General features: G+C 36.0%; 1 protein-coding gene across 6 annotated transcripts in view; it reads right to left on the minus strand.

Moving 5' to 3' along the window:
- The window catches only part of CEP83 (centrosomal protein 83), a 151,579-nt gene that overhangs the window by 1,284 nt on the left and 129,069 nt on the right, over window positions 1-21,226 (minus strand). For all 6 annotated transcript variants that reach the window (XM_004384208.2, XM_023738581.1, XM_023738577.1 and 3 more), the window contains 5 exons: window positions 17,317-17,392; window positions 14,167-14,324; window positions 12,202-12,331; window positions 2,335-2,438; window positions 628-817 (listed from right to left, as the gene is read on the minus strand). In XM_004384208.2, the coding sequence (XP_004384265.1) occupies window positions 628-817; window positions 2,335-2,438; window positions 12,202-12,331; window positions 14,167-14,324; window positions 17,317-17,392 (658 nt within the window). The remainder of the gene's footprint in view (window positions 1-627; window positions 818-2,334; window positions 2,439-12,201; window positions 12,332-14,166; window positions 14,325-17,316; window positions 17,393-21,226) is intronic.

Below are 21,226 nucleotides of genomic sequence, written 5' to 3' on the forward strand. Positions count from 1 at the left end.
TCCCTAGGGATTTCTAGGCTATAATCTTTACAAAGCAAATCACCAAGTCTTTCTCTCGCAGAGCCACTGGGTGGGTCTGAACTACCAACCTTTCAGTTAGCAGAAAAGCTTAACCGTTGTGCCACCAGGGCTCCATTACTAGGTGTGACCTTAGGCAAGTCACTTTATCTCTCTGACTCAGTTTCCTCATCTGTAAATTGGGAATAATAATACCCACCTCAAAGCACTTTTCATTATGACAAAACATTGTGTGGAAAATGTATATTACAGTACATGGCACCTAGTAAACACTCAATAGTAGTATCATATTTGTTGGCTACAAACTAGGTTACTTAAGAGCCAATCAATCAAGTTTCTTTTCTACTGCCTGATAGGAGATTTTGCTCCTAGCACCATCACTAAAGGACAGTCAGAGTAAATTCAAATCTACTTTGCTTCTCAGGAAATTTTTCTGAAAAATGAAAGGGAAAAGTTAACACTGACTGGGCTTACAGTATATCATTTTTATAGGTAATTCTGAGTACTACCATATTCACAACTTGATGTTTTAAATTTTTACTTAAACAGGTAAGAAAAACCTACAGAAACACTTGCCTAACTTTTTCTCCCCAGAAGAACTGCCCATACCTGAAGATGAGAAGGAAAGGACAGTTCCATGCCTGGACCTATGTTTGATGACTGAAAGCTAACAGGATTGATGGATGCTGTGGGAGGCATGTTAGGAACCAAAATCAAACTTCGAAATTCATTATGTCTTCTCTGTATATCCTTCAGTCTTTTCTGAATCCTTGTATATTCTTCAAATGGAACATTTTGCCTTAAAAGGGAAAAAAATCATACTACTGTTCTTTAATACAGTTATACTCTATAGAAGAACAGTATGGTTCACAGAATATAATTTTAAATTAGAGAAACATTTCTGGATTAGAAGACTTATCTATATGCAATATACAGATAAAATTCTGTTTATTTGGAAAGATAAACAGAAACATGACATTACATCTTAATCATGTGAACATTATCAGCACTGCCAGTTATCAACTTACTTAAAAGTTTTATTTGCCTCTCCCTACTGTGAATCTTGAAACTAAGAAAGACACCTTTAAACCAAAAGGGGTCTTTATCTTACAGAAGGAATCAAATGGAAATGCAGAAAATACTAGGTTGAACCTTGTGAAAGTGTCATTTTTGTAGTTGAAATATGGTCAATTACAAGCAAGTTCATATGGTTCAACCTAATTACAAAAATGTAGCTAATCACAAAGGGGAAGCTACCCAATTTTAGAAAAATCAGTTGGAGAAACAAGCTAACTTATAAGGCCTTCATAGATCATCATCTTATTGGTCATAACATGACTTTCCTGACCACCAATCACACTGATTAATCACATATAGTTACAAAATCACCCAAAGTTTTACATGATCTGTGCCTCAACTGCCTAGTCTTGAATTGATATTTCAATATTAATTGGAATTAATAGAAGAGGTAGTAAGTTGATTTTGTTTTAGAATGAATTTGGTGATTTCCTGCTTTAGAATAGAGTACTGTAGAGTTGGCATTAATTCCATAGTCTAGAAGTTTCTTGAATGTTCTAAAAAACAACAGTTGGAATTTGGGTAACAATTATACCCCAAAACAACAGTGCACGTCATGAAACATCACTGCTTGATATAATAGGCAGTTTCCATAACAGAACATCCAGTACTTGAATAGCTAGAGTGCTGAAGGCTACCACTGATTAGCTGAATTTGAAAATATTTTTTTATTAAATTGAATCAAATGTGTTATAAATGCTACTACTGATTTTCTCAGTCCCTTCAGAAATATGTTAACTTGAAAAAATTCAACTTAATATGCTAAGTCTTCTCTGCTTAAAAAAGCTAACGATGTTGCTTATCAGCTGTGCTTGGATGTGACTCCAAACCCAGAAGCTACCACCCAATAATATTTTCCACACTGGGCAGCCAAAACTTGACCTTTGATTCCAAGCTAGAGCCACAATTTTAACAACCATGCAATAGCTGCAACTGTTTTGTTGTCTCAGCAGCAAGAACTCACACTTGTGGCTACCAAAGTGAGCTACTGTAGCAGACTGACCTTTCCTGTCAATCCCAACCATAACACAAACACGTGGCACATATAGAAATCCTTTGGTTTGAAGGAACATTCAGTTAGAAGAAGAAAAAAAGGATAATGGATTAGGGGTTATCAAATAGTTTTAGAATTTTTAAAAATACATAGTTTAAAAGAAAACATAATGTGGATTATACCCAGAAACAAAGTTCTGTAACATTAAAATAACCACATTGGGGTATATATATATAAAACATTACCTATTTAACACCTGATTTTCTGTTTCCAATTCTTCTCTCTTTGCCTCCAAAACGTCTACTTTCTCCTGAAGTCTCTTCAATTTGTTTTCATGAAGAGACTTTCTCTAGAAAAAGAGAAACAATTACTATGAGCAAGTATGTTAACACATAATCTCCTATTTGAACAAAACAATACAGGGAATATTTTACTCACCCAAAAATTTTTACTTAGAAATTAGTATTTTCAGTGAATATTAGGAGCAAAGATTAGTAGATAACTCTTCTTGAAAACTGCAAAGGTAATAAACCACATCTATCTCATATCTTCAATGTGAGAAATAGAACTATTCTAAATGCCAAACCAGGAATTGGTATCAATAACTAAATTGCTTCAAGTAATAAATCTAAAAAGGGAAAGAGTCACATTTTACTAATGAGTCTGCCTGCCACCTGATTAGGAATCATGAACTCTTCATTTTCTCAGAAGATATCATGTGTTTAAAAGAACAGAAACAAAATTCAAAATTAAAAGTATGCTTGCATTAATAAATTGCTACCAAAGCAGCAAATTACATGATCAGAAAGTGAAGGTAGATTTTAGACGCATCTCAGTTTCCAAGTATCAGAAAGAAAAAAAATCAAACTTTACAGTACACAAAAGGAAAATTTTCTACAAACAAACATGGTGTGCTTTCATTAAATAATATGGGAAAATCTATGTATAACGCAAAAGGAGCATATAGAAAAAAATGTTTTTCACTTTTATGAAGTGTTTTTTTTTTTTTTTTTTTTTCAAAAAGACACCTATAATGTTGGAATTTATTTAGTAGGTATAAAACTTTTAAGTATTTGTTTCCTAACTTTCTTATTGAAGTACAACAGGCTTATGGAATGTAAATGGAAAACCACAAGGCAAATGTTGGTGTAACTACCTCGCAGGTCAAGAACACTGCCATGCCCAAAGTGCCCCTGCCCTTCCCCTCTTCCAGTCATCCCCTGTCTGAAAAGGTAGTTAACTAATTTACTTCTGATTTACTTCTGATGCTATAGTTTACTTTTATCTATTTTTGAACTTCGTTATCAATGGAATCGTAGTATACACTTTTACAAATGGCTTTTTTCTTTCATTCAACATTATGTTTGAGATTTATTCATGTTATGCTTACAGGTATATTTCATTCATTGTCACATATTGTAGTTTACTTATGAATATTACATAATTTAGTATATCAACCCAGTCCACTGTTAGAGGTCATCTGGGTTATCTCCAGTTAGGACTATTAAAAATAATGCTGGTATGGGCATCCCTTCTCAAGCTTCCCATTGCTTCACATTCTCCAGCACCCTAGAAAGCTCCGTTGTGCTTCCTCTCATTTACCCTGTAAAAGAACCTCTTCTGACCTTTACCACCACAAGTATATATTTACGTATTTATGGGTAATAAACAAACAAAGAAACTCATTGCAGACAAGTTGATTCAGACTCATAGGGACCCTATAGGGCAGAGCAGCATTGCACCGTAGGGTTTCCAGGGCTGTAAATCTTTATGGAAGCAGACTGCCAAATCTTTTTCCTGTGGAGCAGCTGGTGAGTTTGAACCATCAACCTTTCCATTAGCAGCCAAGCATTTAACCACTGAGCAACCAGGGCTCCTTGTAGGAGTCTATATATCCATCCATTCATCCATATAAAAGAAATCATACAGTATTACTCTTTTATATCTGGATTTTTTTTCTCAAAATTATATCTCAATGACTAAGCCATGTTATTGCTGTCAAAAAAAACAAAACAAAACAAAACTGGTTGTCATCAAGTTGATTCTGACTCATAGCGACCCTATAGGACAAAGCAGAACTACTCCATAGGGTTTCCAAGGAGTGACTCGTGGATTTGAATTGCTGACCTTTTGGTTAGCAGCCAAACACTTAACCTCTGTGCCACTAGGGCCCCACTGCCGTCATAGTAGTCCTTTTTCATTACTATGTCATCATTCATTGTATTAGTATACCACAATTTATGTGTCTTCCTGTTGATGAAATTTGAACTGTTTCCAGTTTGGGGCTATTATGATTAAAGTTTCTATGAATAAAGTTTCCTGAACATGCCCTTTGGTGGATATAACTACTCATTTCTCTTGAGTATATTCCCAGAAGTGGGTCATAGGGTATACGTATGTTTTAGCTTTAGTAGATACTGCCAGTTTTCTAAAGTGGTTCTACCAAATACCAATTACATGCCCACCAGCAATATATGAGTTGCAGTTAATAAACAGAAGTTCTTAATTTTAATAAAATCCAAAGTTTCAATCATATCTTTTATGGTTAGTGCTTTTTGTGTACTGTTTAAGAAATCTTTTAATTATCTTAAGATCCTAAGATTTTCTTCTAGAAGCTTTATTTATTTAACCTTTTCATACTTAGGTCTGTGATTCATTTTTATGTATGCTGTGAGGCTGGATTGAGGATAGCCATTTTACTAAGTACCATTTATATAAAGGATCATTCTTTCTCCATGAAATGCAGTGGTATCTTTGTGGTAAATCAGGTGAACATATATTTGTGGGTCTATTTCTGGACCCTTTTCTGTTCCATTTGTCTGTCTATCCTTATACTAATACCACACTGTTTTAATTACTGTAGCTTATAATAAGTTTCGGTATCTGGTAGTGCAAGTCTGCCAGCTGTGTTCTTCTCCAAGATTGCCTTGATTACTCTAGGTCCTTTGTATTTTCCTACAAATTTTAGAATCTACTTTCCAATTTCCACAAAGAAACCTGTTGAGATTTTGATGAGGGTTGTATTTAATCTACAGTATAATTTGGGAAGAACTGATATCTACCAAATTATAAACATGGTATAGTTTTCCCTTTATCCAGGTCTTCTAAAATTTTTCTTGGCACATTTGTAGTTTCCAATGTAAAAGCCTTCCACATCTTTCATTAGATGTATTCCTAGGTATTTTTGTTTTTTCATACTATTGTAAATGTTATTTAAATTTTTTATTTTCTAATTGTTGTGAGCATAAAGAAAGATAACTGAGTTAGTACTTTTTCTTATAGCCAGCAATTTAAAAAAATTCACATATTAATTTTAATAGCTTTTAATAGATTTGTTTGTATTTTATGCATACACAATCAGGTCATTTGTGAATAATGACAATTTTACTTCTTTTCCAATCTTTCTTCTATTTCTTTTCTTCCCTTACTACACTAGCTAGGGCCTCCAATAAAACGTTGAACAAAATGGTGATAGCAGACACGCTTGCCTTGTTCCTAAACTTGGGTGGGTGGGGGTAAGCATTCAATATTTCAGCAAGAAGTCTGATGTTAGTTGTAAGATTTTTGTAGGTACCATTTATCATATTGGAAATTCCCTTCTAGTTAGATAGGTTTTTATCATGAAAGGGTTATTAAACTTTAACAAATTATTTTTCTGCCTATGTTAAGATGATCACAATGGTTCTTCTTCTTTGTTCAGTCAGGGTGTTGAATTATACTGATTAATTTTGAATGTTAAACCACCTTGCATTCCTAGAATAAACCCTACATAGTCATGATATAATTTTTTACATATCACTGGGTTCACTTGGCTAATATTCCATTTAAGAATTTTGCATCTATGTGCATGATGTAATTGCCTTTTCTTATAATGACCATCTCAGTTCCTAACCTCATACAATAAGTTGGGATATTTTTCCTCTCTTTCTGTTATCTAGAGAATTTAATTCTTCCATAAGTGTTTGGAAGAATTCACCAGTGAAGCCAAATGAGTCAGGCATTTTCTTTGTGGAAGGTTTTTAATTAAGAATTCCATTTCTTTAATAGATACAGGACTGTCCATATTTTCTAATTCTTGTATTAGTTTTGTTAAGCAGTACTTCAAGGAATTTATCTAAATTGCATAATTTATTAGCATAAAGCTGTTTTTAAAATATCCTCTTTTTGCTTTAGTATCTATAAGATATGTAGCGATGTCCCTTTTTTCATTCATGATATTATTTGTGTTATCTATCTATCCACCCATCCATTTTTGGGGAGGACTTAGGGGAATCAGTCTTGCTGAGGCTTTGCCAATTTTGACTGTCTTTTCAAAAAACCAACTCTTGGCCTTTTCAATTTTCTGTATTGTACATTTGCTGTTTCATTTATTTTTGCTCACTCCTTGATTTTTATTATTTTATTTTACTTCTACCTCCCTTGGGTTTAATTTGCTGTTCTTCAGCTAGCTTCTTTAGATGGAAGCTTATATCATTAACCTTTTTTACTATTATATGCCTTTAGAGCTATAAATTATCCTGTAGCACTGCGTTGGCTGTACTACACTAGTGTTAATGTGTCATATTTTTATTTAGTTCAAATATTTTCCAATTTCCATTGTCATTTCTTCTTCTCTGACTCATGGATTATTTAGAAGTGTACTGTTTAATTCCAAACACTCAGGGTTTCTTAATTTAGCTTTCTGGTATAGATTTCTAGTTTAATTCCACTGTCATAAAACAAATTTTATATTACTTCAATTCTTTAAAAATGTATGGAGCCTTACTTTATGGGCTACCACATGGTCTACTGTGACAAATATTCCATGTGTACAGGAAATGAATGTGTGTTCTTCAATTGTTGGGAATAATGTTCTATACAGAATTAGTTCAAGCTGTTTAATCATATTGTTCAAATCTTCTGATTTTTTTTGCATGTTTATTCTGTTATTTACTTTATAAAGTTTCTCATTTATTTGTCTGAAAATGTCTTCATCTCACCTTAATTTTTAAAAGACATTTTCATTGGATACAGAATTCTAGGTTGGAAGTTTTTTCTTTTAATACTTTACAGATGTCAATCTATTGTCTGTTCCATAATTTCTGCTGAAAGTCATTAAAAACATCTTATTGTTCCTCGCTTAAAGGTAGCATGCTTTTTTTGTTCTGCCTCCTTTTAAGATTTTCTGTCTTCAGTTTTGAACAATCTGGCTAGGCTATGCCAGGTATGGTTTTCTTTGTATTTAACCAGCTTAGAGTTTACTGAGCTTTCTGAATCCATACACTGATATCTTTCATTAGTTTTGGAAAATTATTGACCATTATATCTTCAAATATTGTGTCCATTCCATTCTCTCCTCTCCTTCAGGGACCCCAATTACACATACATCAGACCTTTCAACTGTGTCTCACATGTGTCTTACAATGTGTTCTATTTTTTCTGTTACTTATTCTCTATGTCAGTTCAGATATTTTCTATTGACTCTCCTTACAGTTTATGAATTCTACCTTCTGCTATGATGGAAACATTGGAACGAAACTTTGGAATTCCTCAAAGCCCAATCCTCAGAGCTCTTCTCAATTGTCCTCCACTTCCTAGGTGACCTCATCTAATCCCATAGCTATAAATACCATCTATATACTGATGGCTCCCAAATCTTTATCTCTAGCCTCTGCCCTGAACTCCAGATTGATGTATCCAACTGACTACTTAACATCTCCACTTGAAGTCTACTGGGCATCTCAAACTTAACATATCCAAAAGCGGCATCTTTATTTTACCCCTAAACTTGTTCCTTCCATAGTTTTCCCTGTGTCAGTAATAGCAACTCTATTTACCAGTTGCTCAAGCCCAAAATCTTAGTCATCTTTAACTTATCTCTCTTTCATACTCCATATCCACTGTCAGCTCTATCTTTAAAATATATACAGAATTGGACCACCATTCCACCACTAGTTCTCTATTCTAAGTCAATATTATCTTTCACCTGGACTACTGAAACTGCCCCTAAGTGATCTCCCTGAGTCCTCTTTTGCCCCTCTATACAACAGCCACAGATTCTTCTAAAATATAATTCAGATTATATCATCTCTCAATTCAAAACTCTGCAGTGCATTCCTATCTCATTCAGAATAAAAGCCAAAGTCCTCATATCATCTGGCCTACTACCATTCTCTCCGTTCCAGCCATCTCAGCCTCCTTATGTTCCTTCTAACATGCCAAGCAGACCCCGGCCTCTCTCTTGTACTTGCTCTTCCCTCTGAAAGCAACACTATTCCCCTACATCTAGTAACATGTCATCCTCCATACTTTTCTTTCCATAAGGCTTCCATAACACCACAATATAATTCTACCTCTAGGACCATTCCTCCATTGGAACCTAGCTCCTCTTTCCAAGTCAACTTAATCCTTAGTTCTCATGTTCTTCATCTCCAGAAGCTAAAGTTTCTAACTATATATCTCTACTCTGAATTACTCATCCCCATGCTTTGCATTCCATTATTTCTAATTATCTATATAATATATTCACTTAGAATCTAGGACATGTCTACTTGGACCTACTGCCATCACCTCATATCAGATATGTGTGTAGTCAAATTTATCTTCTTTTTCTACCCCTAAACTGACACATATTCTTCATTCCATTATAATAACTCCACTTATATCCCATCACAGCTAAAATACTTCAAATTTTACTCTATCTTCTTATTTACTACCATATTGTATATATTTCCTTCAAAATACCTCTAGGAGTCATGCTTCATCTTTACTCCTACCCCTCAAGCCACAATTCCAGACTTCTTATCTCATTTTTAGTTTACTACAACAGTTTCCTAACTGATCTCCCTATCTTCAGGCTTTCTTTCCTCTAGCATGGTGGTTCTCAAACTTTAGTGTCCATATGAATCGCCTGGAAGTTACCAATAGTATTTTTTAGGTATTTCTTGCTGACTATCTTATTTCTCTAACTAGATTCTAAAGTCATCAAAGGCAAAGATTAATAGTGGCTTTTATTTTCCCTTTAGTGTACAGCATAATTCTAGGCACACAATATATTCAGCAGATATTTTACAACTTCAACGTACAGTTCATTTCTTTTCTGAAAATATTCACAATGGGATCTATCTAACCAAGAATTACTTCACAGAGATATACCTTAGAATGAAAGTGACAAGTTGTCACTTCAAGTGCCTCAACAAGAAAAAAAAGCATAACACGTTGTGCTCACTCCATGAGATCTCTCTTGATATCCACACTTCAAAATGTAGGAGGGGAGGGACACATATACATAAGTCATCAATCACAGAAGGGCATTCCAACTCAAGATCCCTGGTCAAGTTTTTCCAAACAAATCAACACAGCAAAGTATCATTTACACTACAGACCCCACCTAAAAATACTTACCAGAAATGACATAAGCTTCATGCTTAGGAGCTTAGAGTTATAAATAAGCAAACTCAGACGGCAGTGGGCCATCTTATCCAGTTTGGGAAAAAAAATAAAGTTGCTCCTCCCCACTTATAAGAACTCTCACAGGAAAGTAACTCTAAAGGATTACGATTTCTACCTTAGAGTTCATAATTTGTGACTTGTTTTAAGTCTTACTGCACAAGAAAGATATAATTTTTGTCATTTAAATAAAGAACCTAAAAAGTGTGTTGCACTCTTAAGAATTACTATCTATCTTCATTATTTGCGGATTCTGTAGTGAATTTGCCTACTTGCTAAAATTTACATGTAATCCCCAAACCAATATTTGTGGCACTTTCATGGACACACGCATGGGCAGAGTGTCAAAAAACTTAAGTCACCCAATGGGCATGATGTCAGCTGAGGTCGAACATGGCTGGTTAGGTATTCACTAATTCAGTGTTCACAGTGACTTTACAGAACACAACTACTGAATATTTATGTAATCTTACAGCCAAAATTTTCATAGAGAAACTTTATCCTTCACTTGAATGGGAAAAGAGTGTAAGTTACAGAAATTAATTTTATAGTGATTATTTTGCCACAGAAGACATAACTCATGTGTACCATGGCTATAATAAAGAGAAAAAGCAGTAAAGCATTTGGAATCAAAGCAAGTGGGAAATTAAAGAGTATCAGTGCAGTGGAAAGAGCACTGGACCAAAAACTGAAAGACGTCAATTCTGTTCATGGCTTTGTTACTTACTAGTTAAGTGGCCTTGGACACCTACCATTTTAGTTTCCTAATCTATTAAAAAGAGGGGAATGGGCTAGCTATCTGAATGCTAAGATCCCCTCCAGCCCCCAAATTATATATACTTGTGTATTTTTGAACAGCATTTTTATGTCACATCCACTTTAATTGATGTAAAATTTTAAGCTCCTAGGGCATTGTCCCACATGGTGCATGGTACAGCTCTGGGTCACAGCTATTCACTGAATCGAACTTAACAACTTCCTATGACTTAAGTCATAATTAACATATCACATTTTAAAAAGTGAAATGAATATTTACTATGTCTACATCCATCATTTGGCAGGTATTTCGGTGGGAAAAAAAATTCATCCTAGGTCACAATACAGATGAAATGTTACTTTGCAGGTTTCTTAAAATATCACCTTCCTTCCCTCTTTCTGGCATATCTATGATTAGGTGATAATCTCTCTCACCACTGGATGTCACTTTTGCTCCAAAAGAAGTCAACCCTGACTAACCTCAATAATTAGAATTTGATCTGTAAGATAATTATCTCTAAAACCTCGACATAAAAGTTTCTCTGTGAAAGATGAAATCAGCCCTCATAATTTCTAGTGATTTGTAGCTAAAATCTGGTTTCAGATGCTTCTAGGCTTCAAACAGTACAAGGAAGCATAAGTAGGGTTTCTGAGATCACAGGCCATCCATATACTTAATATAGACAGAAAAGAAGAGAAGTGGCATGCACAGGGGGAAAAATCAAGTTATTTATATTTGGGTATAAAACATTTGGATTCCCACGTAGTGAATGTTATTTCTCTAATCTCAGTACTGTACTACTTCTAGCACTATGGGAAGAGAAAAGTATTTGTTCAGAAACCAAGGAAGTGGGAAAGGAATGACTCTTAGACTACTAATGTTGTGACTCCAGCTCTCAAGACACATTTGGCAGTTATATCCAGTAATGCACACAGATGGCTAGGGGCTGTGTCCTTGTTTTCCAAATTCAGAATATGTGGATGATCTAGAGTTACCTTCTCTTATGCAAACGTGAACAGGTAGCTTTTCCAATAAACATAGGGACCATTAAGATACTGTTGTCTATGCCTAAAAGCACCTTTTCTCAACTCAGAGCTTCTCGCCTCCCCACAACCCGTGCCACTATTAAGGGAACTTATCAAACGGGGACAGATCAAAATCATCTGTGGAGGGTGGCGGGTTTATATCACCATGCCTTTCCCTACACTCAAATCCTGTTGAAAATAACTGTTGAGTCACTGCCACAGTGAATAATGGTTACTGATGGGACTATGCTATGCTCGTTGGGTTTGCTGAAGTAGAAAAAAAGTTGTAAACCACTAGCTTAGATGAATCATCTGGCTACATTATTTCCATGATGCCCTAGACTGTTTCCAAAAAAAATTGTTTTTAGATTCTGGGGAAAGGATGTCTACAAAGGTGAAACTTAAAAAAGATCACTGCTGTGGGAACTATCACGACTGTTTCAGAACCAGGTGGAGTCCCAGTTCCTCTTGCTGGGCAAGCAGATACTTGCTCCTATATTTCTGAGTTACAAACAACAAAGTATTTAAACCATAATAGCAATGTCACAGGTATCAGTTAGGCACAGTCAAAACAGACTAACCACAGTATAATTTAGGTGCAGAATGAATTAAATAAGGCTTGTATGGCCTGGCCTGGAATCTTTATCACTCTGAAAAACACCAACTTTGTTGAAAAATGCATGTCGGCTCTGAACAACTGACTTATAAGTAAAATTGAGAAATAAACCTGTTGAGCAGTTTGGATTTCCCCAATCTACCTCTGCAAGGTTGACAGCAAAATATCAGTTTTAAATTTTGAAGTAAACATACACTAAAATCTCAGTTTTAATTATACATTTTATTTTCCTGAATAGTTAATTACGTTTTACTCTGTAGAAATCATTTTAAAAACAACCACTTGCCTTTTTCTGAGCAATTGCAGCTCGCTGCAGTTTCTCTTTAGCTTGACTGTACTTTTCTTCTCTGTCTGTGATACGCTCATGAAGTTTATGCTTTTCTTCCAACCACTGTACCTGTTTCTCTTCTAATGTCCTGTCAGAAGAATGTATGTAAAACATGGAAGTTAATATAAACTCCTAGCATTAAATATATATTATCACAAGTAAAAGCAAACTCACTACCTGCCTGAGCACATTTGTAATTATCCAACCGCAGGCAGTCTTGCACGGTCACTTATTTGCTAATACTACCATTACTGAGAGCTCCTTAGGAGCCAGCATTGTGCTTACAACAGTATGTTTACTGCATCATTTATTCCTCACAATAACCCTCTGAGTTAGGTACTTCTATCTTCTCTGTCTTATGTAAAGGAAACTAAGGCTTAGAGCAATTAACTAACTTGCTTAAAGAATCACATCTAGTTAATGGCAGGGCAAATACTTGGTAACCAGGTCTGAAGTATGATAACTACCATGCTACAAAAATTTGGGCCTATTAAAGCTGGTTGAAAATCAACCTTTGTATCAAGTTTTAATGCAGTATATTTTCTGCCAGAGTAAAATATACATAAATGATATTTTAAGGTAATATCTTGACAACTTATATTTGTTAAAGTTCTTCTGCATACTTTATATGATTTTTACTATCCTTATTAAAAAAAAATCAGAATAACAAACCCTGAGAAGTCAGATTACTTGCCTAACGTCATATAGATTTTAAGTGTCTTAGCTGGGACTAAAATCACATTCTATTGATCCATAGTCCAGTTATTTTCTTCTATACAATCCTATGACTGACATTCAGAAACCAATGATAAATTATTTGTATCATATTTTCTAGCCACATTAGAATTCTTAAGCACATTTCAATCAAACACTTGAGGATTCCAAGATAAAAATCTCTATTTCTTACAAAATAAGCTGGACCATGTAGAGTGTCACAGCACATTCTGGACAAATATCTTGCTTACTTCCTTTTCTTAAAATTTAATCCCATGTATGAAACCATGGACAAGTCTTAAAATATGAAATAACAGAAAAATTGAAGGAAAAAAGTTTTATGTGCCAAAGTGGTCTTCAGAAAAACACATTTAAAAATAATAATATCTGTAGATTATAAAGACAAAGTAAATTCAAAATAGTAGTTTTCTACAACATTTAAATAAATTTTTCCAGAGAATATAAGAGCTTAAATATCACCAAAATCATCTGTTGTTGTTGTCGTTAGGTGCCATCAAGTCAATTCTGACTCACAGCTACCCTATGTACAACAGAATGAAACAATGCCCGGTCCTCCACCATCTCACAATCCTTGTTATGCTTGAGCCCATTGTCACAGCCACTGCGTCAATCCATTTCGTTGAGGGTCTTCCTCTTTTTCGTTGACCCTCTACTTTACCAAACATGATGTTCTCCTCCAGGGAAAATCATCTACTTCCTATCAATTTACTATACTGTCTACTACTAACAAATTTCAAGATAAAAGAAAATCTAAATAAATGAGTTTTTTTTAAGGGAAAAATCCAAGAGACTATAGTTCCAATTCTAGGAAGGGAATTTTGCTCATTAGAAAAAAAAAACTATGTTCTCTGGCATTCAGAAGAATAGGTTAGATATTTGAAGAAATGTGTTGGTTTACTCAATAAATAAAAGTTTTTATTTGAGGGTTTTCAAAATATTGTGGTCAGACAGAATTTTAAAAGGCCTTCTTCCCTAGATATCTTACTTTTTCTTTTTTAAACAATTCAAGAATCCATAACTGTCATTCTTTTGAAATAGAAAGTAGATTACCTAAGACCATTGTACACTGTCAAAGGATATTTGTAACCAATTCCCAAAACACAATTACATTAGAATCATCCCTGAAAAACTATATATAATATAGCAGAAAGAAGAAATAGTTTGTACATAAAACAGAGCACACTCTACTTTTCAACTTCTAGTTGTGCTTTTCCAGCTTGGCTTCTTAAATTTCGGCATTCTTGTTTTAACCTCTCCACCATTTCCTTCAGCATTTGGTTTGAATTCAGCAAATCATTCTCTGACTGTGCAAGTGAGGTCACTTGGATCTGCAAACTACTGATTTGCTTTAAAAAGAAGAAAGAAAAGAAACATAAGGCCAATAAACAGATGCAATAAGGTATGAGAAGAGGCACAGCATACTTAGTAACTTGCCTCACAAATACCCCACCCAACTGGTGTGCCCTTGAAGATAACCTTAAGTGAAATAATAAACAGCAGCAGCTAAGGTTACTCCCTTAATACAACCAGCTGTTGTCAAGAACCACATCCCTCAGTCACCTGCTGATTCCTCTCTCTTCTTCCCCAAATAAGCAAGTCAGAAGAGGTAGTACTGGTAGTACGGAGAAGGATTAGTAGGAGGACAACAGGGAGGTGAGAAAAGAGAATTCAACTATTAGAGACAGTCTCCTGTCTGACTTTCCCTAGCCTCCTAGGAAAGAATAGACTTTAACAGCAGGTCAGCTGGGAAAGCTGCTAAGGAAATCCATTCTCCCACTCCCACAATATGCTGTGATCAGAAACCCCTCCAAGAGTTCTGCTCTCTGAGCACTAAAGGAATGTTTTGGGTACCGGAAGGATCACTGTAACATAGATTTTGAGAGGTTTCCAAGCATTCTACATGCCCAGTGTTGGGCAGAAGATGCTCTGAGAAACCCACTGAATGCCAGGGATTCCCTGATCTTTCGTGTCATTTATCAAAGCATATAATGTCACTCAGGCTTTCTCCTCATTCCAATGTATCTTTATCTGGGAGAACTTTTTCTCGTGAGAGATAGTAGATAACTATCACTTGCTTATTGCTGCAATTTTACTGATTTTAAATTCAAGATTTAAAAGAAAAGGGTAGTACAGGGCACCAAACTATATTCTGTAATATATTTTATAAGCTTTTCATCCCTGAGATGAATGAACACTCACACAATTGTGTCTTCCTGAAAGGGAATAATACATCCTCAGCCAGAGGCTAGTTACAGAAAAACAAGCTAGAAAAATTCACACAGTTTTCAAGTTATATCCAAATAATCTTTACTTGGTACAGTTTCACCTACTTCCCCTACAAACTACTTTACCAATTAATAAGCAATAAAAATCCTCATTTTTCACTGACTTTCTTTTATCTTTCTTAACCACTTTCTGAGAGAAGTTTGGGAACGAAGAGCATCAAGAGACCTAGGAATTAAAAGAACTTATTATGAAACTCAAGGGTCAAAAGAAACCAAATTCTTTACGCAATAAAGTAAATAAGTGGGAAATAATTCCATTACTTCCTGATGGTAGCAGAGTTAAATAAGACAGGACTGCGTATGTCCAAAGAGCAACTGTTAGCAGAGTAAAGTAAAATGGTGTGTCTCAGATTTTTAGTTTAGAATGAGTTTTTCCATGTAGAACTATTCATTCTTTATTTTAATAGGAGATGTAAATATTAAATCTGTATTACAGCTGACTGAAACAAGCAATCTTCAAAGACCTTAATACTTCTCCATATATACAGAATGACAGAAAAGCCCAATGCCAACGTTACCACATAACTTCTCTTAGAGTATCAAACATTGCACTCTCCTAGTGAAGCCTTAGAAACCATAACTGCATATGAGAAGCAGTACCAGCTAGCATGTAAGCATAAACTCTAAAAATGGAATCCTCATTACTTCATAATTTAAAGGCAAAAAAAAAAAAAAAAAAAAGTTTTTTGAACAAAGAAGACAACAGAATTCAAAGAAGAGCACTCTTCCATGTTTTGCCCAACTTTCTAAAAATCTTTTCTGAACCCAAATGACTAACAAAAACAATTTCCTTCCAAAATTAAAACTTAGATTTCATAGTGATTTAGTAAGGAGTATCTCATGGAATAAGAAATTTAAGTTACATGTCAATCACACAAGTAACTTAAAACCTGAATGGTCTTACCAATCTGTTTTTTTCCACTTTTTTTTTTTTAAATTGTCTTTAGATGAAGGTTTACAGAACAAACTAGCTTCTCATTAAACAGTTAGTACACATACTGTTTTCTGACATCGGTTAACAACCCCACGACATGTCAACACTCTCCCTTCTCGTTGGGTTCCCTATTACCAGCTTTCCTGTCCCCTCCTGCCTTATAGTCCTTGCCCCTGGGCTGGTGTGCCCCTTTAGTCTCATTTTGTTTTATGGGCCTGTCTAATCTTTGGATGAAGGGTGAACCTCAGGAGTGACTTCATTACTGAGTTAAAAGAGTGTCCAAGGGCCATACTCTCAGGGTTTCTCCAGTCTCTGTCAGGCCAGTAAGTCTGGTCTTTTTCGTGAGTTAGAATTTTGTTCTACATTTTCCTCCAGCTCTATCTATTGGGACCTTGGGATCCTCTATTGAGATCCCTGTCAGAACGGTCAGTGGTGGTAGCCAGGCACCATTTAGTTGTACTGGACTCAGTCTGGTAGAGGCCGTGTAGTTGTGGTCCATTAGTCTTTTGGACTTTAAATCTTTCCCTTGTGTCTTTAGTTTTTTTCATTTTCCCTTGCTCCTGAAGGGGTGAGACCAGCGGAGTATCTTAGATGGCCATGCACAGGCTTTTAAGACCCCAGATGCTACTCACCAAGGTAGAATGTAGAACATTTTCTTTATAAACTATGTGATGCCAATTGAGCTAGATGTTCCCCGAGACCATGGTCCCAACAGCCCTCAGCCCAGCAATTCGGTCCCTCACGGAGTCTGGATGTGTCTATGAAGCTTCCATGACCTTGCCTTGTACACGTTGTACTGGCTTACCAATCTATTTTTTAAACTCAGAATATCAAAATACTATCCTTTAAACTATAATTAAAAAAAAAAAAAAAACACTCTGTGGGTGGAAGCACATAAACATCTTAAGAAAAACAACAGTTGGCAAAAGAAGCTTATTAAATTAATGCTTAAAGAAGTTTTAAACATTTTATCTTAACATATCAACCTCATCAAAACATTATCAACTATGATTAGATTTTCAGAACATTGATATGCAAAATTCAAATAAAGATGCAAAACAAAGGTCTTCAAAGAAGCACTTTTAAAAAGCAGAAGCAAAATGTTTGCTGAAATCATACCTGTTTTAGGTCAGAATTTTCATTTTTTTCTTTTTCTGCATTTTCAATATTCACCAATTGCTGTTGAAGTTTTAACCTAAAAATGACAACACACAAAAGACATAATTAAGAATCCATAGTTCCTTTAATTCACTGAATCAGGCAACCATTTTACCACATGCCTACTTGCAGATACAATGATAAAGATTCAGACTTCAAGCAGCTAGGTTGTATTCACATATAACTATGATGTAACATAAATTACTGCTTTTGCTGTAGGAAAATCTACAAACTATGGGCATCTAGAGAATGAGAAATCAAGTCTATCTAAAGGGACAAGAGAATACTACGTGGAGATAAAAATCTGATAGGTAGGATTTTGATAAACATAGGAAACAACCTGAACTTTTGGTAGAAAAGTGCAGACTGTGTTGCTAATCAGAAAGCAGCCTGGTTTAGGAGAAGCCATTATACATCCATACAGTATTTCACAATTTACAAAGTACTTTCACACACACTCTCCTTCACTTTCATTCTACTAGGCTATAAGACTTCTTAATAGTAGGGATCAGAGTCACTTCCAGGCAACATGGCACACTAGGCAGAAGCACCACACTGTCCCTCCACAGCAAACATCTGAAAAACTAAGCCAGAGAAAACAGCAATCCTGAAACCCTAAGCATCAAAAGAAGAGATAAAGAGCTCAGCCAAGCACCAAATTGAATAAGAAACTGATAGAGAACAGACAGTGAGGAGAGATACATGCAGAGGTCCCGAATCAACTAATGCAGCATGGATCCGCCATCTTGGACTCCTATCAGAGACTAGTGTAAGGGGGTACGAGAAGGCTGCTTGACGGAGCTTCCAGCAGGAGACAGAACAAGGGGTAACCAGCGATATGCACTTTTCCATCCCCCACCCTTCTTCACTCCAACTCGGCCTCCTCTGCTTCCCACGGCCACAGTCTCTTGGCCGGGAAGCACCGGCTGCTTGGATTCCACCCACCCACACTGGCTGACTCCCTGAGTGATATTTGTTCACTGCTGGTGTTGCTTTTTTCTGCTTCTTTTGATTTCTTCCTTAACTCTCACCACCTCCCCCTCCTTTCTCTCAAATTCCCGGCTCTGTGCGCTATCTTTGCTCCTTCCTGAAAGGCTGTGAAACTCCGCTCGAATGGAAAACTGCTTCCCAGTCTGTGCTGCCATGCTGGTGGGATCCCGGGGCTTTTTTGTCGGTTTTGAATTGTTTTCGTTTTCTTTTCTCAAATTGGGAGCCTGTTCTAGCCGGGCAGTACTGCGTGGATCAGGACCTACCTCCTCAGTCTGCATAGAAGCTCAGAGGGATCCCTGAGAGCATTTCCTTTTTCGTGTTTTTTTTTGGGGGGGGGGGTTCTTGTTCTTTTTTTCTTTATTTCTTTTGCTTTCTTTTCCTCTTTTTCCCTTTTTATCTTTCTTTGCTCTGTTTCTCATCTCTCTATACCTTCCTTCTCGTCCTGTCCCCTGAGTACGTGGCAATGAGTGACACCTCTATGTCTTCTAGCCAGGCTGTACTTCAACACCTGGGAGCAACTTCCCCAGACCTCGTAGCCGCACCGGTGGGATCCCTGGGAGCCTTTTTCTTTTTTCTAATTTTTATTTATTGATTTTTTCCTTTTTTCTTCTCCTTTTTGTTTTTCTCCATATCACAGTCTCTCATCTCTCTGCTCTAACAGCAAGCTCCTCTAGCACTCTTTTTTGTTTCTTTGTATGTTTTTGGCTCCTGTTCCTCCCTTTTCTCTCTCCCATACCCATCTTAGCTTCACATATCACAATCTTCCCCCTCCATCCTGCCTTCCGGCACTATGCGCTTAACATCACACTACCAAGCAGCACAGGCATGACCTACTGGAACCTTCCCTGCACTGATTACCAACCCGCCCTAGTAGCCTCAGTAAGTGCCACAAACAACCCATCTCAGCAACTCCTCTTCAGATAGACTTGCCCTGCTGTACCATATCTGAGCGACTGACCCTAACAACTGGAGGAGGCGAAAAGTACTGTGCCCACAGATGAGCAAACAAAAAAGAACGCACAGCCTGCCTGCTCAGACGTAGCAAACTAAAACAAAAAAAGGGACAAAACAAACAAATATACAATCAGTAAATGAGAAAAATAACTACTGAATGCCCCGAAGACAGCAGACAAAATCAAAATATTTACAAAAACAGGACAGGATGGTTCCAGTAGCTGTCCAAAATTAAACACCACATGACTTTCCAGTTGAAGAGAAGGCACTAGAACTACCTGATAGGGAATTCAAATCTCTAATACTCAGAATTATCCAAGAATTGAAGCAAAAAGAGGACAAAATTGAGGAAAAAATAGAAAAATTCATCAAAAATATAGACAAAAAAATGGAAGAATTCAGGAAAATAATGCAGGAACAAAATGACAAAATAAATTCACAACAAGAAATCATATAAAAACAACAATTAGAAATACAAGAGATAAACAACAAGATTTCAGAAATGGACAGTGTCACAGAAAAGCTGAGGAGCAGATTTCAAACAGTGGAAGACAGGATCAGCGAAATGGAAGACAAACACTTGGATACAACTCTGAAGAAAAATCAGAAAAAAGAACGAAGAAAAACGAAGAGACCCCTGAGAATTATGTGGGATAAAATCAAAAGAAAAAATTTGCGAGTGATCGGAGTTCCAGAACAGGGGGAGAAAACAGAAAACACAGAGATCACTGAAGAACTGCTGACAGAAAACTTCCCCAGTATCATGAAAGATGAAAAGCAGACCATCCAAGAAGCTCAATGAACCCCATATAGGATAGAACCCAAAAGAAAATCACCAAGGCATACCATAATCACACTCACCAAAACCAAAGACAAACAAAGGATTCTGAGAGCAGCTCGTGAAAAACAAGAAGTCACGTACAGAGGAGAAACAGTAAAACTAAGCTCAGATTATCTGGCAGAAACCATGCAGGCAAGAAGGCAATGGGATGACATATATAAAATCTTGAAAGAAAAAAATGGCCAGCCAAGAATAATATATTCTGCAAAACTCGTTCAAATATGATGGTGAAATTAGGACATTTCCAGATAAGCAGAAATTAAGGGAATATGTAAAAACCAAACCAAACTTACAAGAATTACTGAAGGGAGTCCTTCGATCTGAGAACAAACAATTTCAGCAAACAGGCTGAATCAAGGACGCAGGATCATACCAGCCAGATACCAATCTAGGAAATGAACTCTCAAGGACTATCGAAAACCAAAAGACATACAACAGGGGCTCAGAACAGTTAGTCTGTAAATGACAACAACATCAGAATAATAAAAGAGAGAATAAACGTTGTAGGTGTAGAACCTTCTAATGGAGAGGAAGGCAAGACAATACCAAGTAATAGTAGACTGCTTCAAACTTAGAAAGATAAGGGTAAATTTCATGATAACCATAAAGAAAGTTAACAAACCTACTCATCAAAATAAAGAGGAAAAACAAAGTTTCAGTAAAAACAAAACCTACAAAAACAAAACAAATGAAAAAAAAAATCCACAAACAAAAGGAATTCAGCACAGGAAAGGAAGAGGAACAAAGAAAACGTTGGCACCACAAAAAAAAAAGCACTACAAAATGACAGCAATAAAGTCACATCTATCAACTACACTGAAAGGAAATGGACTCAATGCACCCATAAAGAGACAGAGAGTGACAGAATGGATAAAAAAACAGGATCCATCAGTATGCTGTCTACAAGAGACAAACCTCAGAAACAAAGATGTAAATATATTAAAAATCAAGGGTTGGGAAAAAATATATCAAGCAAACAACTACCAAAAAACAGTAAGAGTGGCAATACTAATCTCAGATAAAATAGACTTTAAAACAAAATCCACCATAAAAGACAAAGAAGGACACTATATAATGATTAAGGGG

This window comes from Trichechus manatus, unplaced genomic scaffold (assembly GCF_000243295.1).
Source record: "Trichechus manatus latirostris isolate Lorelei unplaced genomic scaffold, TriManLat1.0 scaffold00119, whole genome shotgun sequence".
Taxonomy (NCBI): domain Eukaryota; kingdom Metazoa; phylum Chordata; class Mammalia; order Sirenia; family Trichechidae; genus Trichechus; species Trichechus manatus.